Genomic DNA, 21,991 nt, shown 5'->3' with positions numbered 1-21,991 from the left:
TGCGGGGACGCTACAAAACCACCTGCAGAGCATCACCGCGTCAGACGTCGACGACGCCGCGTCTTCCACCCTGTGATTTATTTATTCATTCGGTCATGGAGGCAGAAAGGTATCCCATCAGTGTCCGTTTGATCGGAGTGATGCACAAGGAAAAGAAGAAAGTACGACCTTTGTTCTATTTTTAAATAATTATTGGAGAATTATAATACCTTTATAATTCGATGATGACGTTAAAAAGAAAACGTTCTTCTTCCAGATGTACCTGACCTCGGTTCTTTGGTCAGACAACAACGATATCACGGTTTACAGAACTTTAGGGGATTTCAAGAAAATGCACGTAAGAGCAAATACACGATTTTGTGTGTGTGTGTGTGTGTGTGTGTGTGTGTGTGTGTGTGTGTGTTAATAAGTAATGTTGAATTTGATTTCACGCTGTTACAGAAAAAAATGAAGAAAGAATTCCCAGCAGCGAGTAAACTGAAAAAATCCGACAGAATCATCCCCAAATTCAAAGGTTTGGTTCGTTCCCACCTTTATTGCGCCTCATTCTCGAAATGTTCGCAGGCAGAAACTGGGTTGTTCAGCCCTCATTTTAGTCTTACAGGCGGAGAGCAGCACACTGATGGCTGCCCCTGACACATATCATGACATTAAAGTTTTTCAAGCTCAAGTGACAGTTATAAGAATGGATTCATGCATCAGTAAACGTCATCGCCGTGTGCTGCTGCAGGTTTTTCTGACTTCATTTCCTTGTGTGTGTGTGTGTGTGTGTGTGTGTGTGTGTGTGTGTGTGTGTGTGTGTGTGTGTGTGTGTGTGTTTTAGTGAAAAAAGTGAGACGTAGTGGGCCGAGGAAAGGTCCTGGCAAATCCCTCCAGCGCCTCAAGTCCTTGCAGAAGTACTGCAACCAGCTTCTGAGCTGCGACCAGCGCGTCAGTCAGTCTGCAGACCTCATCAAGTTCTTCCAACCCAAAGACCAGGACCTGCAGCCCGACTTCTCCAGGAACGGGTGAGTTCACCCGCCAGCATTTAATCTGCAGTCAAAGTTTGCTGCAAACACGAAAGAGCACATGATTTAATTATTTAGCTTCACTGCTACAGTTAGAATCCATCATGACAGGGAAAAAATAAACCAAAACCTTTAACGAAATGCTCACGTGACAGTAGAGGTCCTGCTTTACAGAAATTCAAACACCAGAAAGTATTTCAACTTTAATGAACGTATACATTTTCAATAGGAGTGACAGAATTTGTAATATGACAAACAAAACACAAACACACACTTTAAATCGAACAAGTGTTAAACATGAGGCTTTAAATATAGATGTTCTTCCGTTGTCTATTTTAAGACTTTAATTCTGCTTAAATGCATTTAAAGTATTAAAGTAACGAGCTCGATCGTAAGAGTAGAAAACAGATATTTATCAAATACTTTAGATACCTGCAAACTCTACTTATGTACAGTGGTATTTGTACTCCCCCGCCTCTGTATTTACATCCAGTCTGACTCTCCCCTGCAGCGTCATCATCATGCCCCCCGAAGGTGACAAAGCAGCTGACGGAGGCGGAGGCGGCGGCGGTAACGTGACCCAGCCGTTCATCACAGAGACGTACAGGTGTGTGGCGCCGTACGAGACCAAAGACACAAAGAACAAACCTTTCAAGGTGGCCATGGATGAAAAAGTCGACGTTCTCATCAAAGACAAAGCAGGTGAGCGACTTGGCAGCGCTGGTGACCTGTTGACATCTGAGTCATCACTGGCACCGCTCTGATGTGTCATGTGTTGCTTCAAAGGGTGGTGGCTGGTGGAGAAAGAGGACAAACGCATGGCGTGGTTTCCCGCCCCCTACCTGGGGAAGCTGGATGAGGACGATGATGATGAGGAACACGGAAATGGAATTCCTGAAAGAGGTGAGGGCCTAAGTCCACTTTCTTCGCGATTCATCACGTTGGGATGTTTTGTAGAGGTGCATCAGAAGCTCACGGTTCACGTCTGTCGTCATCAGGGATGTTCTACACTGCGGTGAAGAGCTACAAAGCCACGAACGTCGATGAAATAACCGTCCCCATCGGAGCAGTCGTGGAGGTCCTGCAGAAGTCGGAGAATGGATGGTGGCTCGTCAGGTACGTGAACGCTTTGGCTTTTCAGTTCGTCTCTCCTGGTTTTAAAAGATCTGAACCTGAAATTCTCTAAATGAGGGTCTTAGTCTAAAACCATCCACGTGTATTCTCCACAGGTACAACGCTAAAGTGGGATACATCCCCACCATGTACCTGCAGCCTAGCAACCACAATCATATCCGCGTGATGGCCCACCATCACAGCCCCCGCCCCGCCTCTCCTCTCCAGCTCTCCTTCTTGAACCTGCCGCAGCAGAATCACCAGCTAAGCCGCTCCCAAGGCAACCTGCTGCAGCCTCCAAGCTCCAGCCCCTCCCCATCCCACCGCCTCCAACTAGAGGACAAGCAGAGGTCACTGTCTCTCAACGTCCTGTCTGACCAACTTCCTGCTCAGCCTGTGGCAAGCACCGCCGCCTCTCCCACCAGCGCTACATCTTCTGCTGTAACAGCCACTCCTCCGCCTGTGATCATGGTGCAGATGGATGGAGAGGAGGAGCGAGCGAGGAACCTAACAGACAGCGACGAAAGCTTCATCAGCGACAGCGAATTCAGCTTGAGCGATGACCTCAGTTCTTCCTCAGCGAGCTCTTTTTTCAACCTGAGCCAGGGCGCCAACAGTGAGCAGCTGAGACTCAGCCGCACGCCTCCACCTATGGCAAGAAACCGTCTCAGCCCAACAAGCGCCCTTGAGGGTAAACTTCTTCCAAGCGTATCTGACCCCAATCTTTACAAAAGCGCATCAACACCTAAGGTGCCACCCAGACCAAGAGCCCAGGACATCCTCACCCGCTGCTCCACCATCACCCGCAAGAATGCAGCCAGAGGAAGTCCGTCACCCATGCCGACTGAGATAACCAGTCGGTAAAAGTTTGAACCGTGTTTGCTTCGTTCTATTAAATCAACTTGGAAAGAGTTAATATGACACAAGAATGTATCAGCTATGAAGGGTAGGTGATCGAAAAGAGTCGGCTCATGTCGTGATCGCCGCGCGGGGAACGTACAGCACATTCATCACACGCCTCCTCACAATTCTCAACCATCTATCTTCCATACTGGAAAATGTTTTTTGTTGTTGTGCCTTATATGCATTTTACTGGATGAATTTGTTCTTTAAAAAACAAAAATGGGGGGGGGGTGCACTAGAAGAAAATGTTGCTCTGAAATATGAGGTTGTTCGTGTGTAATATTCTGTGACACCGGCAAGACCTGAGATCAGTTAATCGGCGACAAAAGTTGCCTTCCTAATTGGTTAAAAGTTCAAATTATGTTTTAGCTCAGTTGTATGTAAATACCTCAACAGGAAATGATGCTCACCCCCCCCCCCCCCCCCATTGATAGAGTTTGGGTGGATTCATGTTGAAGAGCTTTAAACCAATAAAGGTATTTTTGGGATCTGCTACAATAACGAGTGATTTGTAGTTTGTTTTTTTCTCTCCATTTATTACTTTTGCTACGGCTTTCACGTCTTCAAGGGCGTTTGACAGTCGGCAGGAAACCGAACACTCCCACGATTTTCACTGAAGCTGACTGGAGGTGCAGTGAAAGCAGGTGATTAAAACTTTGTCAGTGTGCCAGGAAGAGATGACTCATCAGCTATGAACAACTCTGTAGATGAGCTTGACTTACGGTCGGTCGTCCCCTTGAGCTTTTAGTGAAGAATATTGAAAAGAATTTGGAAAACAACGTACTTCTTGTCTTTTTATTTAAATTCGCAAAAAAACAAAAAACGCCTTCTTAATTATTATGATACAAAACACACGTGGTTGTGACCTAACGCGGCTGCGCTTATGTAAGACAGCTGTTGCGTTGTGGTCGAGCCGGTAGATCGGGACTACGCAGCAGAGCAGAACTGAACTGTTCTGAACTGGTGCTGGTTTCTGCTTGGGGGGTATACTGCCTAGATGCTTACGCCACTTACTACGTCCTGGTATGTTCAATGAGTAAATGTGATGGATTATTTAGCTGCTGCCAGGGTGAAGACAAACGCAGGCCTGTTAATCATCTTCCTCCACAGCAGCCAGTCCAGCTACTGGTCCCAGATAAGACCACCTACTGGGATTCTTCTTCCAGAAGTGAACCTGCTGAGCTCTGTCAGCTCATTAAAGTCTGACATTGTGATTTAGGAGGAGCGAGCTGACATTTCACTGATTTGACAGTCATTTCGTCTCCTTCTGCGTCTTCCTCTTCTGAAACCTCCTCCTCCTCACTTTCGGAGTCGCTCTCGCCGTTCGTTGCCCCTCCGTTTTTTACTCCTCTGTCGCTATCGGAAGCTTTCTTAGTGACGCTGACCTCGTCGTCTTCTCCATCCTCTTCCTCCTTCTCAACGGTGAAATGTTGATCTTCGTCTTCATCGCCGTCGCTGTGGTCCTGCTTGTCTTGGTTGCCGCTCTTGTCAATAACAAATAGAGGCGGGTTCAGGTCCAGCGGAGTCGTATCCATGTCTTCGTCTTGGCCCGTGCTGGAGAGGACACGACAAGGATTACATTCGTGTCTTCAAACATTTCTGTGACTTACAAGTGTGCGATTGTGCATTTAGCTTGGGAGACAGGAAGTTATTGTCTTCTCTTTTACACAGATTCAGTAACCTCGCAATAAAAGTCGACCAGCTACTCTGCTAGTTTACAAATCGTGGCAGCACAACACCACAACTCTATGTCGTCTGTGTTGTTAAACCAACACAGGCCTAAATATCCCGTTTGAGCTTAAAGGACGAGCGAGGAGCGTTCAGAGCCTCCTCTCACCTGGATGACGCTCCGACCACTCTCATCTTCTGCCACATGTAGTTGAGGAACATCGACGCCTGTAGCAGACGGCCGATCCTCTGCATGTGCCTCTCTGTGACACACACACGCGCGCACACACACAGACACACACACACACACACAAAACTGTCAAACTAGTGATCAAAACACAGTTTGGAACTGAACCCAAACGTATTCCCGTCCTGAGTTCAACTCACATGGAATTGCGTGATAGTAAAGCACCAGCTCATCAGGACAGCTAGCGATTTTTTTCTCGCCGTTCTGGTTTCCTTCGATAATTACAGTCATTGGTGTCATACATCCAAATTGTTTCACACGCTTCCTTCTTTGCTCGAGGCGCGTGCAGGTGTGTATTTTCACCTCTGTGTCCTGGGTATTTTGTGTCAGCCTCTCACTGTGAAGCGTCACTCTCACCTGTATAGGGTATGAGCGCCTCCAGGTGCGTGCGGGCGCCCTGGTACTGCAGCAGCTCCTCGGGGGGCACGTGCGTGAGGAGCACCTGGAGGACGGCTTGGGCGTCCAGACAGTTCCTGGCGTTGGTGTTCCACACCACACAGAAGCGCAGGAGCGACTCTTGGGTGAGGAGAAAGATGGCGAGACAGTTATAAATGACAGACATTCTTTCCACGGCCTGCCGCATGCCAGTTTTGTGTTTGTGAGCTCGTCAGATCCTCTTTAGAATTGGAAGAATTTCTTTCATGTCTTTGAGATTTTAAGGTCCTGAGGTTACTTAGGCAGTAATGAGTTCACCACGGCTTCCATCAGCCATTGAATAACTATTGTTCATCACTTCAGTGCAGTCTCACGAGAAAAACAAAACAAAAAGGTCAACTGTTACCTCTCTGGTCCAGTCGAAGTGTCAGCACCGTCTCCTCCAGCAGCTTGGAGCCACCGTCAGCCCGACGGATCGCTAAGAACAACAGAAAACATCTCATGAAAGAAAAGACAAAGAACTGGGGGACCTGTGTCCCAAAATAAATCAATAAATCATAAACTAGGCAGGTAGACAAGGGCTACGATGATTCCAGCCCAGTGAATTCCAGGACTTCTACATTTTCCAGACCATCAGATCGGAGGAGTTAAGCCTTTATTGATCCCTGGCAGCAGCAGGTGGATGTTAAAGCTTACAGCAGCAAATTTAAGGGATTGGAACAATTTCTCTGCCAGTACAGCACAGCTTTGGCAGGTTGAATGTAAGACTTTGTGAAACCCCACTGGAGAAAATTAAGACACCTTTTGTGACCATCTCGGCACAAATGTGGAGTGCCGTTTCCATCAAAACTACCTGCCTCACAGGTGAGGTGGGATTATCAGGCGTCCTGGTACGTTAACAGAAACAAATCAAACATTTGCGGTGGTAAAATGATGAGTCCCGTCCTGCAGAGTCTCATTGGTATGTCGTCTGAACTCATTAACTTGCACAAAGACATAAAGGCTTTGTGACGGTAGGAAAAGGCGGCACAATCTCCTCTGGTACCAGTTAACCCATCTGCTCTCATCAACCCATCTGTAAGTCGCTAAATAGGTGACTGATCGACAGGCTCAGGTTCCGTCAGACCTCTGGAAAGGAGGAAAAGTTGGTGAGGTTGAAAAACAAGTGGAGGTGCAACACGGGAGCCAGTCGGACCAGTTTCTGATCACACCCTGAGTGTCAGTTACCATATGGATGTGTAGTTGCTGATGATAAAACGCCAGCGTGTGGAAATTGTTCCATCCTCCAGAAACCTATTAGCTTGACCTGGGTTTGGCACAATCCTCCATGTGAGAGATGTGATTTCTACAGATTTCCATTGATAGAGGTAAGAATGCACCTGCCTGGCGACGAACGCTCATGCATGTGCTGATCTGCCCCCTGCAGCAGGGGATGCGACTGAAGACGGACCACTGCTGCAACGCGGACTTATCTGAATCCAAACAACGGTCAGGAAAATCACGCTTTTAAACAGCGGAGAGTTTAACAACAGCTGCCACGGTGCAACTTCAGATTACGGCAACAGCCGATTTCTCAGAGGTTTAATACTGTTAATAATGGATGAAAGGATTGTCAGAATTTTAGAGAATATTCAAGCGGTGAGGGTCTCTCTCGAATTAGGAGAAGTCTGATTCACACACTAATTTCTTTTGCACAAACATCCGTACTGTCAAGTCAAAGGCAGTGTCAAATGACAGCTGTCATTACACTTTCTTTGCCAGGATTTTGTCCAATTTTTCAGGACGCAAAACAAAAGGGACGAACAAAAGACGTGGCCGCTGTGAATTATTCAGTGTGACTCAGCTCTTAAACCGAGCAGCCACCCGAGAGGACAGAGATGACAGGCTGGCAGTACGACAGTTCACCGATGTAACCGCAGGAGGACAAACCCTATAAATAAAATCAACATTTCATGGGATGTTCATCGTTAAATGTTTAGCAGTAATTGGTTCAAATCCTTGCTTTGAGGTAAACGGTTAGAGGAGAGACTGCCTTGTACATGTCAGTAACCTCTTTGGAGCGACACTGGCCACCAACCACGGGTGCGTCCAGCTGCATTTCTGCGCTACAGCAAATAAGAGAGCTGGGAAAAGTATTCCGAAAAAGGATAATGAGGCCAAAAAAGAAAGCCAGACGTGATGTCCCCTCTCTTGTTCTCTTATCTTGTTCTCTAATCCTTTTACATCCTAATGGTGACTTTTTGCAGATGTCTACATTTGCAAACTTGGATGCGATGCACTTCTTCAGCGGTGTGTGTGTGTGTGTTTGAGGAAGACAGACACATCCGCTAGCATATAAACATCAAAAAACAAACTTTTCTATGCAAAACACAAAGGAAAAGGCAAAAAAACTCAAAATGGGAATCTCCACGTCAAGTACCTTTGATGACGGTGAGCACCGTGTGAGGCTGGTCCAGAGAGATGGCCAGACCCAGAGCCTTCACATACTTCTTCTCATGGAGCAGGTTTGACAACTCCTGCTGCCTTCAGAGACACACACACACACACACACACACACACACACACACACACACACACACACACACACACACAGTTTACCAACATTTGTAGGAATGACCTCACTCAGTCTCAATCACATCTAACGCGTGGTTATATTTAGAGCCTAAACCTTGACTTTCACCAGGCTGGATGTGTGACCCAGTGAGCGCCACCTTCGCCCAGCACAGACAGACAAACATCACGTGATCCCCATCAGGTGGGTTTGAGTGAATTTGGCCTCCAGCAAAAAGAGAGCAGACTGTTTGTCCACCACTTTAGTTGGAGAGGGAGGTGAAGGGATGAATAATGACCCTCAAGGTTTCAACCAATCTCCTCACGTCTTACTGGTTACTTACTTGAGTATCTGATCCTCCTGCTTGGCCTGCTGCTCTGCCAGCTCCGCTTCAGTCACATCCTGGTGGTGGAAATAGGACACGGCATGTTTTCTGCTGTTGATTCTGACCGGTGGAATTCTAAGGTCAGCTAACCGGCTAGATAAGACGCAGATGGATGGAATACCTCGCCTCACACGCTTTTGTCAGCTACTCTGCTTTCTAAGGTTCTCTGATCATTTTCTCCACCGTTTGCTGGTTGGATTCTTTTATTTTAAAGGCAGTAATGACTGACTTCAAACTCAAAAAAACATGGCTGTCTTTTAATGAGTTTACAATCATGTCTGACAAAGAAAATCATCAAATCTTCCCATGAGAGCCAAAGTAGTTGTTCGTTAAGACTCCACTGATTGTTGAAGCTCTTTGATTGGATCCTCTATCTTTTATTTAGAGATGTACTTCCTGGTTCTACGTTCGACAGCCTCTGAAGAAGAGGTGACCGATTGAGATTGCGGTTTTGCAGTCGCTGTCTAAAATCATCATGTTGTCCCAGCTGCATCGCACTGTTGATGCTAACTCAACTCTGCTGCTGTCCATTTCAAATTAAAATGCAGAGAGAGGAAGCTTTTGTTTTGAAGTAAGCCCAACTCCCGCTCTCTCCGTCGCCCCCACACAACAGCGGTGAACCTGTGTTTCACTGAGGCAGGGGGGCCAGGTATGAGATTGTTGTTATTTCAAGCATCCACAAAGTTTGTGATGCACTTGATAAGACTTTAAAAACTGTACCTTCAGTAGCTGGGTTTAACTTTCTTAATCCTTTTTTTTTTGTTAGTGTAAGGCCATTTTAGTTTCTCTTTTTTAATTCACATTTCCCATACCGATAGTGATCTTGATGCATTCTTTGTGTCATATCTTTCTCAGCGGAATTCATTTGTTACGGCAGGAGACTTTCTTGACTTCAAGCAGGAATTAGGTGGTGTAAAAATACAGGAAATGTGTTTTCATTTTAGATTTCTAGGCAGCCATGCATGTAAGCAAGAAAAAAATTAAGATTATACAACGAAGCAGAGAGATTTTTTGAATACTTTTCATAGATAAGATGAGCGGCCCTCTCATCTGCACGTGACTGTGGGTCTAATTACTCACCACCCACACTGTGATGTTGGAGTCCGCTGACCCGGTCACCATCTTGTCATCTTTGCGGCTGCTGTGCAGACCCCACACCTTGTCCTGGTGGGCGTCCAGCGTCTTGACGCACTCGTTGGTCTTAATGGTCCATAACTTCACCAAACCGTCGGAGCCACTGAGGACAAATGCATGCAGCTGTTCGATCAAGCTTGGATGCAAAGTGACCAGCTAGCGTTAACAATTAAATAAACATTTTTGTTTAAAATCATACTGCGTGTGTTTTGTACAGGAGTTGATAGACTGAAAGGAACCTGTGAAGGAAATCAGGCGCAAAGGATGGCGTAGGCGTGGCATTAAGATTAAATTGTGACTATTTGTCTGTGTGCTTTTATGAAACACCCTGCAGGAGAGAGGGCTGTGGTTACCTGCTGAGCAGCTGAGTACCTCGACTCACAAATATGACCTTCAAAACGGAGGCATCGTGCCCCTCAAACGTCTGAACAAAAGAAGATGACACAAAAATCACATGATTGGTACTTCACCCACAAACAGTCCCTTTCAAATATAACAACAGAAAGACCCTAACAACGCCCCCTGCTGTTAAGTCATCTTAACAAATGTGATCAGTAGCTTCCTATCACGGATCCTCTCTGACACCCTTTGTTACCCCCCCCACACCTTGAGGCAGCTGAAGTCTTGCAGGCTCCAGAGTTTAGCGGTGCCGTCTGCCGAGGAGGTCGCCAACACCTGGTCCACGGGAGAAAAGCAGACGGCCCAGATGCCACGACGGTGGCCCCGAAATACCCCCAGCAGGTCAAGGGTCCCCTCCCCCGTCAGGGACCACAGCTTAGCTGTGCGGTCCTGAGAGCCAGAAGCCAGCAGCTTGTCGTTGGGTGATACGGCAACACTGTTTACATCCTGGGGGGGAATGACGTGGGGGACAGTGCTTGGTTTAACAAGGACATTCAGTGGTGAGATACAGCCATGGAACAATACGGGGGGACATCAACATGTAGGGCAGGTGGGCCGCCTGGAAACAACACTTTTACATAACCAAAAAAAACAAACCCTTAAGTAAGCCAGCAGTGTTGACACACAGTCGATTGTTCTATCTTCAGCTTATGACAGGGCGAGGAGGTGGAGTAGGAAGTTACAGTGAAGCAACTTCATAACAGTACTAAGTTCCACTTGACAGTTTCCCTGTACTTAAATACCTTACAGATACCTGGAGAGTGACCCACCTGTGTGTTTGAAAAAGCTGGGTTTGTGAATGAATGAATGAATAAAACAACGGTTTAATCGGTCTACTGTGACACGCGTCCTAGCTCCCCTCGTTTAAATGAAGAACGAGTTTCTGTACATTAATGCAGACGTTTCCACCAGAGACACTGGATTCCTTGGCCTTGCATACATCCAACACAACAGGTTTCAGACAGGTAAAGTCAGGTGTAGTGGAGCTGTGTATCCACGTAAATGTGCTTCAGATGTTAATAGTAGCATCTTGATGTCTATCGAGTCGATGTCAGGCTAAAGAGAAGACTATTGATGAACATTTAGGTGGAATTAAGGAAACCGTAAACCTGGGAAATAACTGAGCCATCGTCAGAGCAGGAGAGTCAAAACCTGGCCTTCTTTTACAGGATAATCATGGATGACCGACTGTGTGCAAAGGCATGTTTTACAGTCATTATTCTCCTTTGATTCCTTGCCTCATTTCCCAGAAAGCGAGATCACTTTGGCTTTCAGTCAGCGGGGCAGAGATAAATAACGAGAAGAGCACAATTGCATGACGTCATCAAATGACACAAATGACTCAGATCTTTGTCAAGGCAATGAATGGAACCAGGAAATCTGTAGAGGAGTAACAAGATAGCCCAGACTCTTACTTAAATGTAGTACGTGCTGAGCAGCACTCAAGCGACAAACTACAAGCGGATTTTGACCTGGCTTACAGGAGCTGAAACTGATCCTAGCTGAGACAGCTTAGTTTTTCCTGCTCGCACCATAAACATAAAAAGGACGTGACACTGATACATGTACAACTGGTGAAGAGGAGAATGAGTTTCTATTCAGAGTGGACAGGGTGCCAAGCATGAATCAGCAAATGCTGGTGAGAAGTGTCCTCAGAGATTCGGTAATGACAAGCAGGTGAACAGACATTTTACTCAGATTGATCTGAATTAAACTAACGTACTGTTTTGTACGCCGTGGGCACGTTTTCTGGGCACGCTTCTGTTACCTTATCGTGGGCCTTCTCTGTGGCTCGGACGGTCAGCTGATGCACGTCGTCCCCCGTTGTAGGCAAGTCTGGAGGAAGATCCCACACTTTAACAGTACAGTCCTGACTGCCAGACGCCACAAACGAGGCTTTCAACCTGAAAACACACACACACACACACACACACACACACATAGGATTGGTACGTTTGCATGATGTTACAAACAGTTTAATATGTTGGTCAAACTCAGCTCAGCTCTTACTCAGCTGCTCATTTGCTCTCTGCTACACTTCTTTTTTTCCCCAACGCTCTAAGTAATCTTATCTATTTTACTCTTTGAAATGTTTTTATCGCAACTTTTAATATCCGTATTATGATGTGCCTTCTGGTTTTATTCTCTTTTCAAAATTGTCTTTGAAGGTGATTCTTCTTTTTGACGTTGAGCACTCTGAGCAGCAACATTTTTAATGAAAGGTGCCACAAAAATAAAGTTTATTTATTTTATGTTTTAATACAGATGCTAGTCCAAATGAAAGTGTACTTTCAGAGGTCGGACTCCTAGATAATGTGGCTGAGGAACAAATTATTCCAGATGCTTCAGTCAGTCTCGTATCAGCCCGGTGTTCTGCACGTTCCGTAGGTTCCGCTGCAGTGTTTGGACGGTTCTGCTCTGTTCATCCGATCAATCACAGCCAACTGATTGAGATAGAAAAGTATAGCTCGACTGCAACTCTGCATGGTTTCCTTTTATATCAGAAAAATTCCTCTTTTTGTTCCTCTTCCCACCTGATGCAGTAATAAAGTACATGTCTGACAGTAGGGAGGTGTTACCTGGAGCAGGTGATGGAGCCCACAGCATTAGCATGGCTGCAGCCCTGAGCCACACAGCAGACCCGCCCACTCTCACTGTCCAAACGCCACACTCGCACCGACTTGTCCTGAAGACAAAAGTCACTTAACGCATGACTGCCTCTATAGAATAGTTTATCATGGTGCGTGCGTGTGTGTGTCTGTGCGTGCTCACCTTTGCACAGCTCGCAAAGAGACGGCCATTTTTAAACACATCTAACGACAGGACAGTATCTGTGAGAGATCCAGAGATTAAATAGTTGATTGACAGAAAAGAACAGCGTCCTTCGGACCTGCTCAACCAGATGAACTTCAACATCGCAGTTACATGGATTGTAGTTGGGTTACTTTACTGATGCTGCATTGTGTTTGTTTGTCAACTAATTCAAACGATTAAACTCATCTTACATATCTTAAAATTGGTGTAATAACAAACCTGGATTTGTTATCTGTTTTTTTGGGCTTTTTTTTTTAATCATGAATAAGCTCATCGCGTAACCGTGCATGCTAATTTGATCAGTCTGGTCTCAACCTGGACAATAAAGACCCACGCTGTGCTCTCGAAGATTGACTATGTTCACCACTTCAATTATATCACTAAAACCACAGGAAGTTTTTTTTTTTATTGTTTAAGTTTCTGTTCACCAAGATTTTGCCAGTTTTTCAAAAGATTACATGGAAATATGAGTGGAGTCATGAGTGCCCTTTTGTTACTAGTAGTGGTTTACATTAAAAAAGATGACATAAATAATCCTGTCATTTCTCTCCAAGGTCCACGCACCTTTTAACCAATACATTTTCACACCTTTGATAAACTGGTTCTTGACTATTGTCTGCCATCCACATCCCAATCTACTGGTGTATATTTCATTAAAACTATATAAAGAAAACAAATAGTGAGTAAATGAAAAATTACTTAGAAGAAATTGTTCTCAACTAAACTCATAGAATCTAATATTGAGGGATTTGTGAGGTAAATTTGCGTGGTTTTTACAACTTTGTTCAACAGCAAAGATTTCTCCATGCCTGAAAAATTGTTATTTTCCCAGTTCCATCCTTCAGGTTTTTCATGACAGTGGGAACCCCTTTATTTTGCTGTTTGACTCACACATACTCGCTATAACTGCCATCGCACCCCTGCCACTTCTTTTGCGCCTTGATACTGTGTTTCACACGTAGTTCCACGCAGACACACGCTGCCACCTGCTGGTGACTAACCTGTGTGCCCGTAGAGGATCTGGCAGCTGTTGGTGAGCAACTCAAACACTTTCAGCTGGCAGCTGTTGGTTGCCACCACAATGTGGCTGTCGCCTTTCCCCAAGAACTTCACATCCAGCACCTCATCACTGTAACCCACAAACTGCCAAGGGGGAGAGGGAGAGGGAGAGGGAGAGGGAGAGGGAGAGGGAGGGGGAGAGGGCGACAGAGAGCGAGAGAGATATTCACTGTTTACAGGACATCAAAATATGCTTCCTCCTCCTGGTGCTGCATGTTAGTCATCTTGTTTCCAAATATTCATCATCGGTGGCTCAGGTGTGACCTCAGTGCTCACCTGCTGCTGTGTGGTCAGACCAGGCAGCTGGTAGAACAATATGTTATGTTCGGCAGTGACGGTGGCCAGTCTGGAGGAGGTGGGCAGGTGAAGCAGGTATGTCAGACTGCGGGGGTTGTCTTCATTTTCTTCTTCAGAGGACAAGCTGAGGGTGGAGGGCAGCGTCTGGGTGTGGACACACTGGGCAGTGCTGGCCTCCCACACTCTCAGCACACCTGCACAGAGGGAGGGAGGTGAGAAACGGAGCGTAAAGGCACATAAATATGATCTTTGGGATGCAGCCGAGCCAAACCTTTGCTGCCAGCCGTGATGAAATGTAAGTCTTTGCTCTTTACTCCAATCTGAGAGAAGTCCTTTTTCGTTGGTAGGACCACGACACCCTCTACAGCCTAGACACAAAGAACACACAGAACACATGAAGCTGCAGGATGCTAACATGTCAAAATAATGTCTTTCACTTCTTAGCACGCTGGTATGTAGTCTTACCTCATAGATCGGTACAGTTCTTTTGGCTTTCTGGGTCTTCAGGTCCCACACAGTACAGATCTTATCTCTGCCAGAACTGCAAGCAAAGATCAAGTTAATGACCGAGCGAGAAACCAAAAGTGTGCAACAAGTTTATACTTCTATCCCCGTACCTGATCATGGTGCCACCATTGGGGCTGAAGCTGAGAGAGGTGACGGCGCTGTAGTGGCTCTGAAGCACACACACGCACTTGCTGGAGCGAAGGTCCCACAAGCGGATGCCACAGTCCAGAGAGGACGAAAACAGCTGCAGCCGGTTGCCATCAGGGTGGAACTGGACCAGGCTGCACGCGCACACACACACACGATTAAAGTTAGTACACATTCCCTGTTGGGTAAAAACAATCAAAATACAACAGAGCCATCGTGATGTAATTAATCGACTCTACTGTTATTTAATTTAATTTAAGAGTAAAACTGCTAAGCTGATAAGCTGTTGAAGGTAGGAGTGTAGTTTCCAAACCAATACAAGACTTGTGTCAATGCACATGGTAACTAAATCACTGATATCGGAACTTACTGAACGACACCAGAAGACCCTTTAAGGTTGTGGGTGCAGTATTGTTTCACCACATCCCAAATTTTGATGGTACCATCACAACCACCTGCAAGTACAGAGGATAAACTCTATGTAGCAGACATACAGAAACAAGTGTGACAAAAAAAAAAACAACAACAAAAAAACACAACTGATGGTCGTCAGTAAGCTGACCTGTGGCCAACAGCGTGGAGGTGGAGTCAAAGGTCATACTGGCTACAGGAGCATTGTGGATGGCCCTCCAGGAGCGAGTGCACTGTGCTTGCTTCCAGTCCCACTGCTTCAGCAGGAGAGCTCTGCTGGCAGTTACCAGCAGCTGTGATGTCAAATGTGACACAAAGCAATCATTCCCTGATGTCCATTCTGCGTGTAAACATTTTAAAGACAGCAAAACACACGTGCGTTCTTACCTCATCGTCGCAGCTGAGTGCAAACGATGTAATGTCCTCTTGATCATCCTGCAAATCCACAAACATTTGAATAAATGCACAGTTAAGATAGGCAACATGCACTCAGTGGTTAGGAAATATGTTAGACTTACATGTTCAACGCTGTGGACCACCTTGCCCGTAGTGATCTCCAATACATTGACACGAGATCCACAGGTGCAAAAGATGTATTTCTCATCTTTGCTGATCTGAGAAACAAAGTACATTTAATCAAGAGCTCCAAGGGGAAGTACAGTGATTTAATACGCCAGAGTTCTCTCTCACGAGCAGTTCTATTTGAAAAGATTTGCCAAGTGACTTCTGTGGCTCTGGAGGATCTTTATAATTCCTGAGCTGCAAACGATTCTTCTCACATCCAAATGATAGAAATGTTGCTAGCTGCCATTGCACAAACTGACTGATATATCAAAAGACCGCCATGACAACCTCATCTCCTGCAACCAGTGTAATGACAATGTTATAATCATGAACTAGACCGGAAACCATGCACTAAACAGGTAATTTTCAGAACAAAAAGTGACAGCGTGGTGTTGGAAAGACGTGGAAATTTACCAGTCAGTTTAATTGAGGTGACCCTGTGTTTACATTACTTTAACGCGGAGTGGTGGAGGACTGTGGGGTGTTATTGGAGCCATCAACAGGGACTAAAAGTCAGTATGTATCAAGAGCTATCGACCAGCTGCGGAGCACGGATTCAAGCAGCAGCGCGAACACTCGAGAGTGTGAAAACACAACTACTAGACAACTCACTTGCACTTTTCCTCCTTTGTAGAAAGGCTCAATCTTGCTTGAGACGGCATAACTGTGACAAAAAATATGACAGGAAAGTTCCGACATTTAGTTTAGCTCCTGTTGATTAGCTAGCGATATTTGAAGCCTGCACGTGCGACGCGGGCAAAACTTACTTAGTTTTGAAGTGAAGGTGGGGATTCGCCATGCTGCTCGAAATACACACCAAACCCAAAGTAGTTTGGCTGTTACGGCGATATTAATAACGTATTTTTCACTCCACACGTTGCCCACAGTCAGCGTTGCTCTCCCGCATGTTGACTTACAAGTGAGTCGCGTTGATTTTACGTCATCGAAGCGGACAGCGCTGTGATTGGCCATACAGTTTCTTTTCCCTCTTTACAGCAGAGCGACGCTGTATGTGCTCAATCTCGACGTATTTTCATGAAATTAAAGATATAAACCGCTACTTTGTGGGCGTTTACTTGTATCATTAAACTCTGTATTCATCATTACGGGTTGAATCTACTCTGACAGGTTAAATTAAACACTGGGACTCACAACAGCAAAGCGCCTCGTTCAAGTTGAAAACTGGTGTGTGGCGGGCGGAGGCTGAGCTTCGGTGCTAGAACAGCGGGGAAAGGACGGGTTCCATCATGACAGCTATTCTCTCCCTTCGTACATATAATTTACTGTTGTCATTTGTCCACACACACACACACACAGACACACACACACACACACACACACAAACACACACACACACACACACACACACCAGGTCCCTCCTTCATGTTTGGTCAGGAATGTTCATGTGTGTGTGTTTTGTATTGATAACACGGGTGTGTGTTCAGTTTGTGACATGTGAATGGAGCGATATGGAGTAAAGCAGCGACCGGAATGGAAACACGGTGAGGAGACGGTATCATCATGGTGAGTAAAGGACACCTATTTATGTTCAGCCTACGTATTTATCACACTGATTGACACACGATTGTTATCCGATTAGAAACTTGGCTATTCCACAAATAAAAGTTCATCCACTTAATTAAACAGAAGGACAATATCGATTCGTATCATGCTTGCTTGTTATATCTGTTGCGGTAACTGATGTAACTTTAAAAAAATGCCCCTTTTCCCGAAATTATTGGTGGTTTTAGGCGTTTTAAATTATTTCGTGTTTTGTTTCGGGAAAAGCAGAGGCAATATGACGGCTTTCTTTAATCACGTGATCAGTCATATGACTTTCCAGAAAAATTCTATATTGTCATCTCCATGCCTTTATGTTGAAAACACTCCGGAGCGGTTGTAGGCGGCTGTAGAGTGATGATATCCAGCTGTGCACACCTGACATGTTCCAATGATCGATAGACATGAATAAATTCCGACTGACCGCTTCCAGGCAGACCCAGAGGTGTCATCCCAGAGTGGAGGCTATGATGTGGAGCTGTTTGTGGACACACCAGACTATGACCTGATCTGCACCATATGCCAGGGGGTCCTCAGGTGTCCTGTGAGAGCAGCATGCCATCACATCTTCTGCAAGAAATGCATCTTGCAGTGGCTCAAGAGGTATCAATGAATCGATGGTTTTAGTTAACCCTGTTTTGGATTGTTATTACAGTAGAAAAGGACTTATTTTTTGTGCTTTTTCAGACAGGAGACCTGCCCCTGCTGTAGAAAGCCTGTTAACCCAAGCTTGATCTTTGTGATGTTCAAACTAAGCAAGTCTATCGGACGTATGAAGATCAAGGTAGGAAAGAGGGAGTTTGGACACATATTTGTTATTAATTAAACATGACTTTTATTATTAAGTTAGGCAAATGTTTAAAGGGTCCCTATGATTTATGAAGCAGTTAATTCATTATTGCTGTAATCAGCGCAATGCTAGTTCTCAGTATTCCAAGCTGAGTGACTGAGTGTTGCTCTTCATAACGTGAGTTCTACTGTTCTAAAGTGAGTGTGTCACTGCTCTCTTCCAGTGTAAGAATGAGATCCGTGGTTGTGCTGAGACTTTTCCCCTCTCTGAGCAGTACTGCCACAGCATGAGCTGCCTGTTCGAGCTCATCCCTTGCCCTTACCAGGGCTGCCGTGCACAGCTCCTTCGCAGGGACCTGGAAACACACGCACGCCACTGTGAACACTGGCGCCAGCCCTGCCACATGGGCTGCGGCACCATACTCTCTCACCGTACGCAGGCTCAACACAACTGCTACAAACAGCTGAGGCAGGAGTATGAGGCCCGGCAGAGGAACCACAGGGCCATCGCCACTGCCCTTCAGAGGAAGATGAGGAGGATGCAGAGCACCATGGCCCACATGAAGCGGCAGATAGGGCTGATCTGTGAGAGCTTGGAGGTGATGGATGACCTGCACGAGGTGGAGGAGGAGGACATGGGAGAGAGCAGCGCCAGTTCTGCTGGGACACCCAGTAGCAACAACAGTAACTGCTGAGAGAACCGCCGCCTCATCCTCCATTTCTGCATGTGTTCATTTCTTTGATGTTGTGTGTTTGAAGATGTAGGTAGGTATCATTATTACACTGAGTGCATCTGTAACAATTTGTGCTGTTTCATTGATCTATTTTGTAAATAAAACAATTGACATTACACGTCACCGTTTTCTGTTAATATTAGAGAAGAGTGGAATCTGGATTTGTCAATAGTTGAAGAATGCTGATCATTTAGGTTGAAGCCGAACTTTTATACAGATTAATATGATTATGGCTAGGCTATAAATAAGCATTTGCTTATAATTGAGCTATGAAAATGCAATTACGACAACCATTGAATTTAAAATATATATTTTCTTATAATTCCCAGACTTTAAAGCTGCTATTCCTATTTTTGAAATATTTGAAATGCTGGTCACAGCCAAAATTGATGTGTGATTAATTTATAGTAATTTATTCAAAACATAGAATGAATGTCATTTCCTTTCAGTCACCGACAGCCCAAATATTTATCTTACATTCGATAATTTTGACATCAAGAAAGAGTAACAATCCCCACTAATATTCTGCCCGACACGACCATATACAGCGTCTGAAAAGCCTGATCGAACTGTTGTTCAATAACACTGTAGTAGACAACGTCGCCGCTAGGAGGAAGCAGATAGCTCACATTCTCCTTACGTAAATATCGCGATAATTCATGCGGATAAAACTCGGCGGAACCTCTCCCAGTTCTTCTTCCTGTTAAAACGATCACGTAAGTGGCAGCAGATTTTATTTTACAATCGAGTCAGAATCCCTCTCAATCCCTCACATCCTCTACTCAAATGTATTGATCCTGGCTTTGAAATGACACGAGAGCCTCTTAATTACTGACAACGATGGCATGTTTTGGCCCAATGAAGCGGATCTGAAGAAAATGTTGGTCTTCGAGGAGTTGTTCTCCATCGTGAATATGGCGGCGATTCGCATGTTCGGTTCAATGAGTTATGGTTTTCCCTTTCTTTCATAGCATGTAATACGGACGTGTATTAATTATGATTTTTTTCTACAGCAAATGGCGGACGACGCCGGTGGTAGAGGAGGTTTTCGCGGAGGTTTTGGCGCTGGTGGCCGCGGCCGGGGCCGTGGACGCGGTAGAGGCCGTGGCAGGGGCCGCGGTGCACGGGGAGGCAAATCCGAGGACAAGGAGGTTAGTTTAACATTTACACGTTCTGATAACTTGTATAATGTACATAACTTCGGTCTACAGCGGCTTACATGTAATTCTTCTTACCTGTAGTGGGTCCCCGTCACCAAGCTGGGCCGCCTGGTTAAGGACATGAAGATCAAGTCCCTGGAGGAGATCTACCTGTACTCTCTGCCCATCAAGGTAGGCGGCATGCGAGGCTGGTAGCGCTCATGCAAGAGGCGAGGTTCCTTTGGATTTCTGGTTTCAGTCAGTACCTTGTGTGGATTAATTAAAGTCACACGTGAGCATCTTGAAAGATGATATACATATACATCACGAAAGAAAATGACCGTTTTTACATGGTATGAAATCTTGATATGTCACAACATTTTGTGTCTTGAAAGAAAAATGATGTGAAAATATGTCTAAGTCACCTCGTGGAGCAAAACTGTGTAAATGCAGTGTCTGTTTCACCCAGTAGGGTGAGCTGCCATGAAAACTAAGAACATGGCATTCAGAAGCCCCTTGTCTACTGTTAGATCATAAACTATGCGTATGAGTGGGAAATTCTCAATGGACCCAATCATTCAATTGTACTACACTGTAATGAAATGTATGATAAAACCTAGTAAGATCAGAAGTTTGTTTTACACGATACCTTCAGAATTTTGTTAAACTGACTTCATACTTGTTGGTGGCATTGATGTGGGGGTAAAATTGTGTGTAATTCATGTAGAGGATGAACAATATAATATTTCCTCGTCCTTTATTGAAGCAACATTGCTTGAGTTGCCGCTCATCCTCCTAGTCGGACTGATGCGACATCATACCTCGATGCTAGCGGACGCGTTTGCGTTTCAGCACCGTAACTAATATTCTGATGCTCTTTGTTTCCCGCAGGAGTCTGAAATCATCGACTTCTTCCTGGGCTCTGGTCTGAAAGACGAGGTTCTGAAGATCATGCCTGTTCAGAAGCAGACCAGGGCTGGTCAGCGCACCAGGTTCAAGGTGAGTTGTCATCCAGAGGGTGTGTAAAAGCCTCCCATTACCCGTGTTGTCTACATGGTGGTGACTGTTTTTAAACTCGGCCTTTGTTACAGGCCTTTGTTGCCATCGGTGACTACAACGGCCATGTGGGTCTGGGGGTGAAGTGCTCCAAGGAGGTGGCCACAGCTATCCGTGGTGCCATCATCCTGGCCAAGCTGTCAATCGTCCCGGTCAGGAGAGGTTATTGGGGTAATAAGATCGGCAAACCCCACACCGTGCCCTGCAAGGTGACTGGCCGCTGCGGCTCTGTCCTGGTGCGTCTCATCCCCGCCCCCCGTGGTACTGGCATCGTGTCCGCTCCTGTACCCAAGAAGCTGCTCATGATGGCCGGTATCGACGACTGCTACACCTCTGCGAGGGGCTGCACCGCCACCCTCGGCAACTTCGGTGAGATTGAATGTTGGCATTTATTTCTCCTCGCTCTGCCCAGCTTCACCTCTTCCAGTGGTGTAGTTGTCGTTATAAGGAGAGAAAGAGACGAGTATTGAAATGCACGGCAGAAAGGCTCCTCCTGTGGTCTTCTCTGTTCCCCCATCGGTGCTCAACATTCTCAAACAAATGCTGCCGTTAAACACAGAGCAGCATGTAACTTCTCTCTTCACCCCCTCAGCTAAGGCCACATTTGACGCCATCTCCAAGACATACAGCTACCTGACCCCTGACCTCTGGAAGGAGACGGTCTTCACAAAGTCTCCCTACCAGGTCAGTGTGCACACGGCACTAATTTACCTGGGAGTTTCAGATTGCCTGCGATGTTTCGTACTAACTTTGTTCTTTTTAACTTTGTTGATTCAGGAGTTTACTGACCATCTGGCCAAGACTCACACCAGGGTGTCAGTGCAGCGGGGCCAGGCTGTCCAGGCTGCTACCTCCTAAAGTTTTTGTACAGTGGAATCGTTTAAATAAACGATGTGGAAAAACATAAATCCGTCTTGTGTGTTGGTTGTGCTGAGCCCAAAGTCTGTGTAGAGGTAATATCACATATTTAAATGGGGGGGCTGTAAGATGAAACTTTAATTGTCCCACAGTGGGGGAATTTACATTGTTACAGCAGAAAAATATAAGGGATGGTGCAAATGTGTAAAAAGAAGTAATACACAAAATAAGAGGAAGAAGAAAGTACAGTCTGAAGTATGTGTATGTACAGTGA

At 45.6% G+C, this 21,991-nt stretch overlaps 4 protein-coding genes across 4 annotated transcripts; 3 read left to right on the top strand and 1 right to left on the bottom strand.

Annotated features, from left to right (window-relative positions):
* Positions 1 to 3,495, top strand: noxo1a (NADPH oxidase organizer 1a). The gene is made up of 8 exons (XM_086183802.1): positions 1 to 161; positions 257 to 337; positions 442 to 514; positions 824 to 1,007; positions 1,519 to 1,709; positions 1,794 to 1,910; positions 2,006 to 2,123; positions 2,237 to 3,495. Exons 1-8 carry the CDS (start codon positions 96 to 98, stop codon positions 2,982 to 2,984), a joined length of 1,578 nt encoding a protein of 525 aa, XP_086039928.1. The 5' UTR covers positions 1 to 95; the 3' UTR covers positions 2,985 to 3,495.
* A 309-nt stretch (positions 3,496 to 3,804) lies between these two features.
* tbl3 (transducin beta like 3) lies at positions 3,805 to 16,550 on the bottom strand. Its single transcript, XM_086183801.1, has 23 exons — positions 16,349 to 16,550; positions 16,194 to 16,245; positions 15,536 to 15,631; positions 15,405 to 15,452; positions 15,169 to 15,310; positions 14,977 to 15,061; positions 14,570 to 14,740; positions 14,418 to 14,493; positions 14,224 to 14,320; positions 13,932 to 14,146; positions 13,598 to 13,739; positions 12,555 to 12,613; positions 12,362 to 12,468; positions 11,551 to 11,686; positions 9,990 to 10,229; positions 9,737 to 9,807; positions 9,330 to 9,486; positions 8,208 to 8,266; positions 7,733 to 7,836; positions 5,720 to 5,791; positions 5,296 to 5,454; positions 4,861 to 4,954; positions 3,805 to 4,577 (listed from the first exon to the last, which is right to left on the bottom strand). Exons 1-23 carry the CDS (start codon positions 16,378 to 16,380, stop codon positions 4,211 to 4,213), a joined length of 2,781 nt encoding a protein of 926 aa, XP_086039927.1. The 5' UTR covers positions 16,381 to 16,550; the 3' UTR covers positions 3,805 to 4,210.
* A 328-nt stretch (positions 16,551 to 16,878) lies between these two features.
* Positions 16,879 to 19,104, top strand: rnf151 (ring finger protein 151). The gene is made up of 4 exons (XM_086183804.1): positions 16,879 to 17,105; positions 17,575 to 17,744; positions 17,829 to 17,925; positions 18,155 to 19,104. Exons 1-4 carry the CDS (start codon positions 17,103 to 17,105, stop codon positions 18,623 to 18,625), a joined length of 741 nt encoding a protein of 246 aa, XP_086039930.1. The 5' UTR covers positions 16,879 to 17,102; the 3' UTR covers positions 18,626 to 19,104.
* A 153-nt stretch (positions 19,105 to 19,257) lies between these two features.
* On the top strand, positions 19,258 to 21,767 carry rps2 (ribosomal protein S2). Its single transcript, XM_086183803.1, has 7 exons — positions 19,258 to 19,380; positions 19,678 to 19,815; positions 19,906 to 19,995; positions 20,695 to 20,802; positions 20,895 to 21,228; positions 21,452 to 21,543; positions 21,637 to 21,767. Exons 2-7 carry the CDS (start codon positions 19,681 to 19,683, stop codon positions 21,715 to 21,717), a joined length of 840 nt encoding a protein of 279 aa, XP_086039929.1. The 5' UTR covers positions 19,258 to 19,380; positions 19,678 to 19,680; the 3' UTR covers positions 21,718 to 21,767.
* Positions 21,768 to 21,991: the final 224 nt, after the last annotated feature.

This window comes from Aulostomus chinensis, chromosome 18 (genome assembly GCF_037954235.1).
Source record: "Aulostomus chinensis isolate RoL2024-O1b breed Wild chromosome 18, RoL_Achi_v1.0, whole genome shotgun sequence".
Lineage (NCBI taxonomy): Eukaryota > Metazoa > Chordata > Actinopteri > Syngnathiformes > Aulostomidae > Aulostomus > Aulostomus chinensis.
Note: the sequence above shows the minus strand (reverse complement) of the source record. Positions and strands in the feature narration are given on the sequence as shown.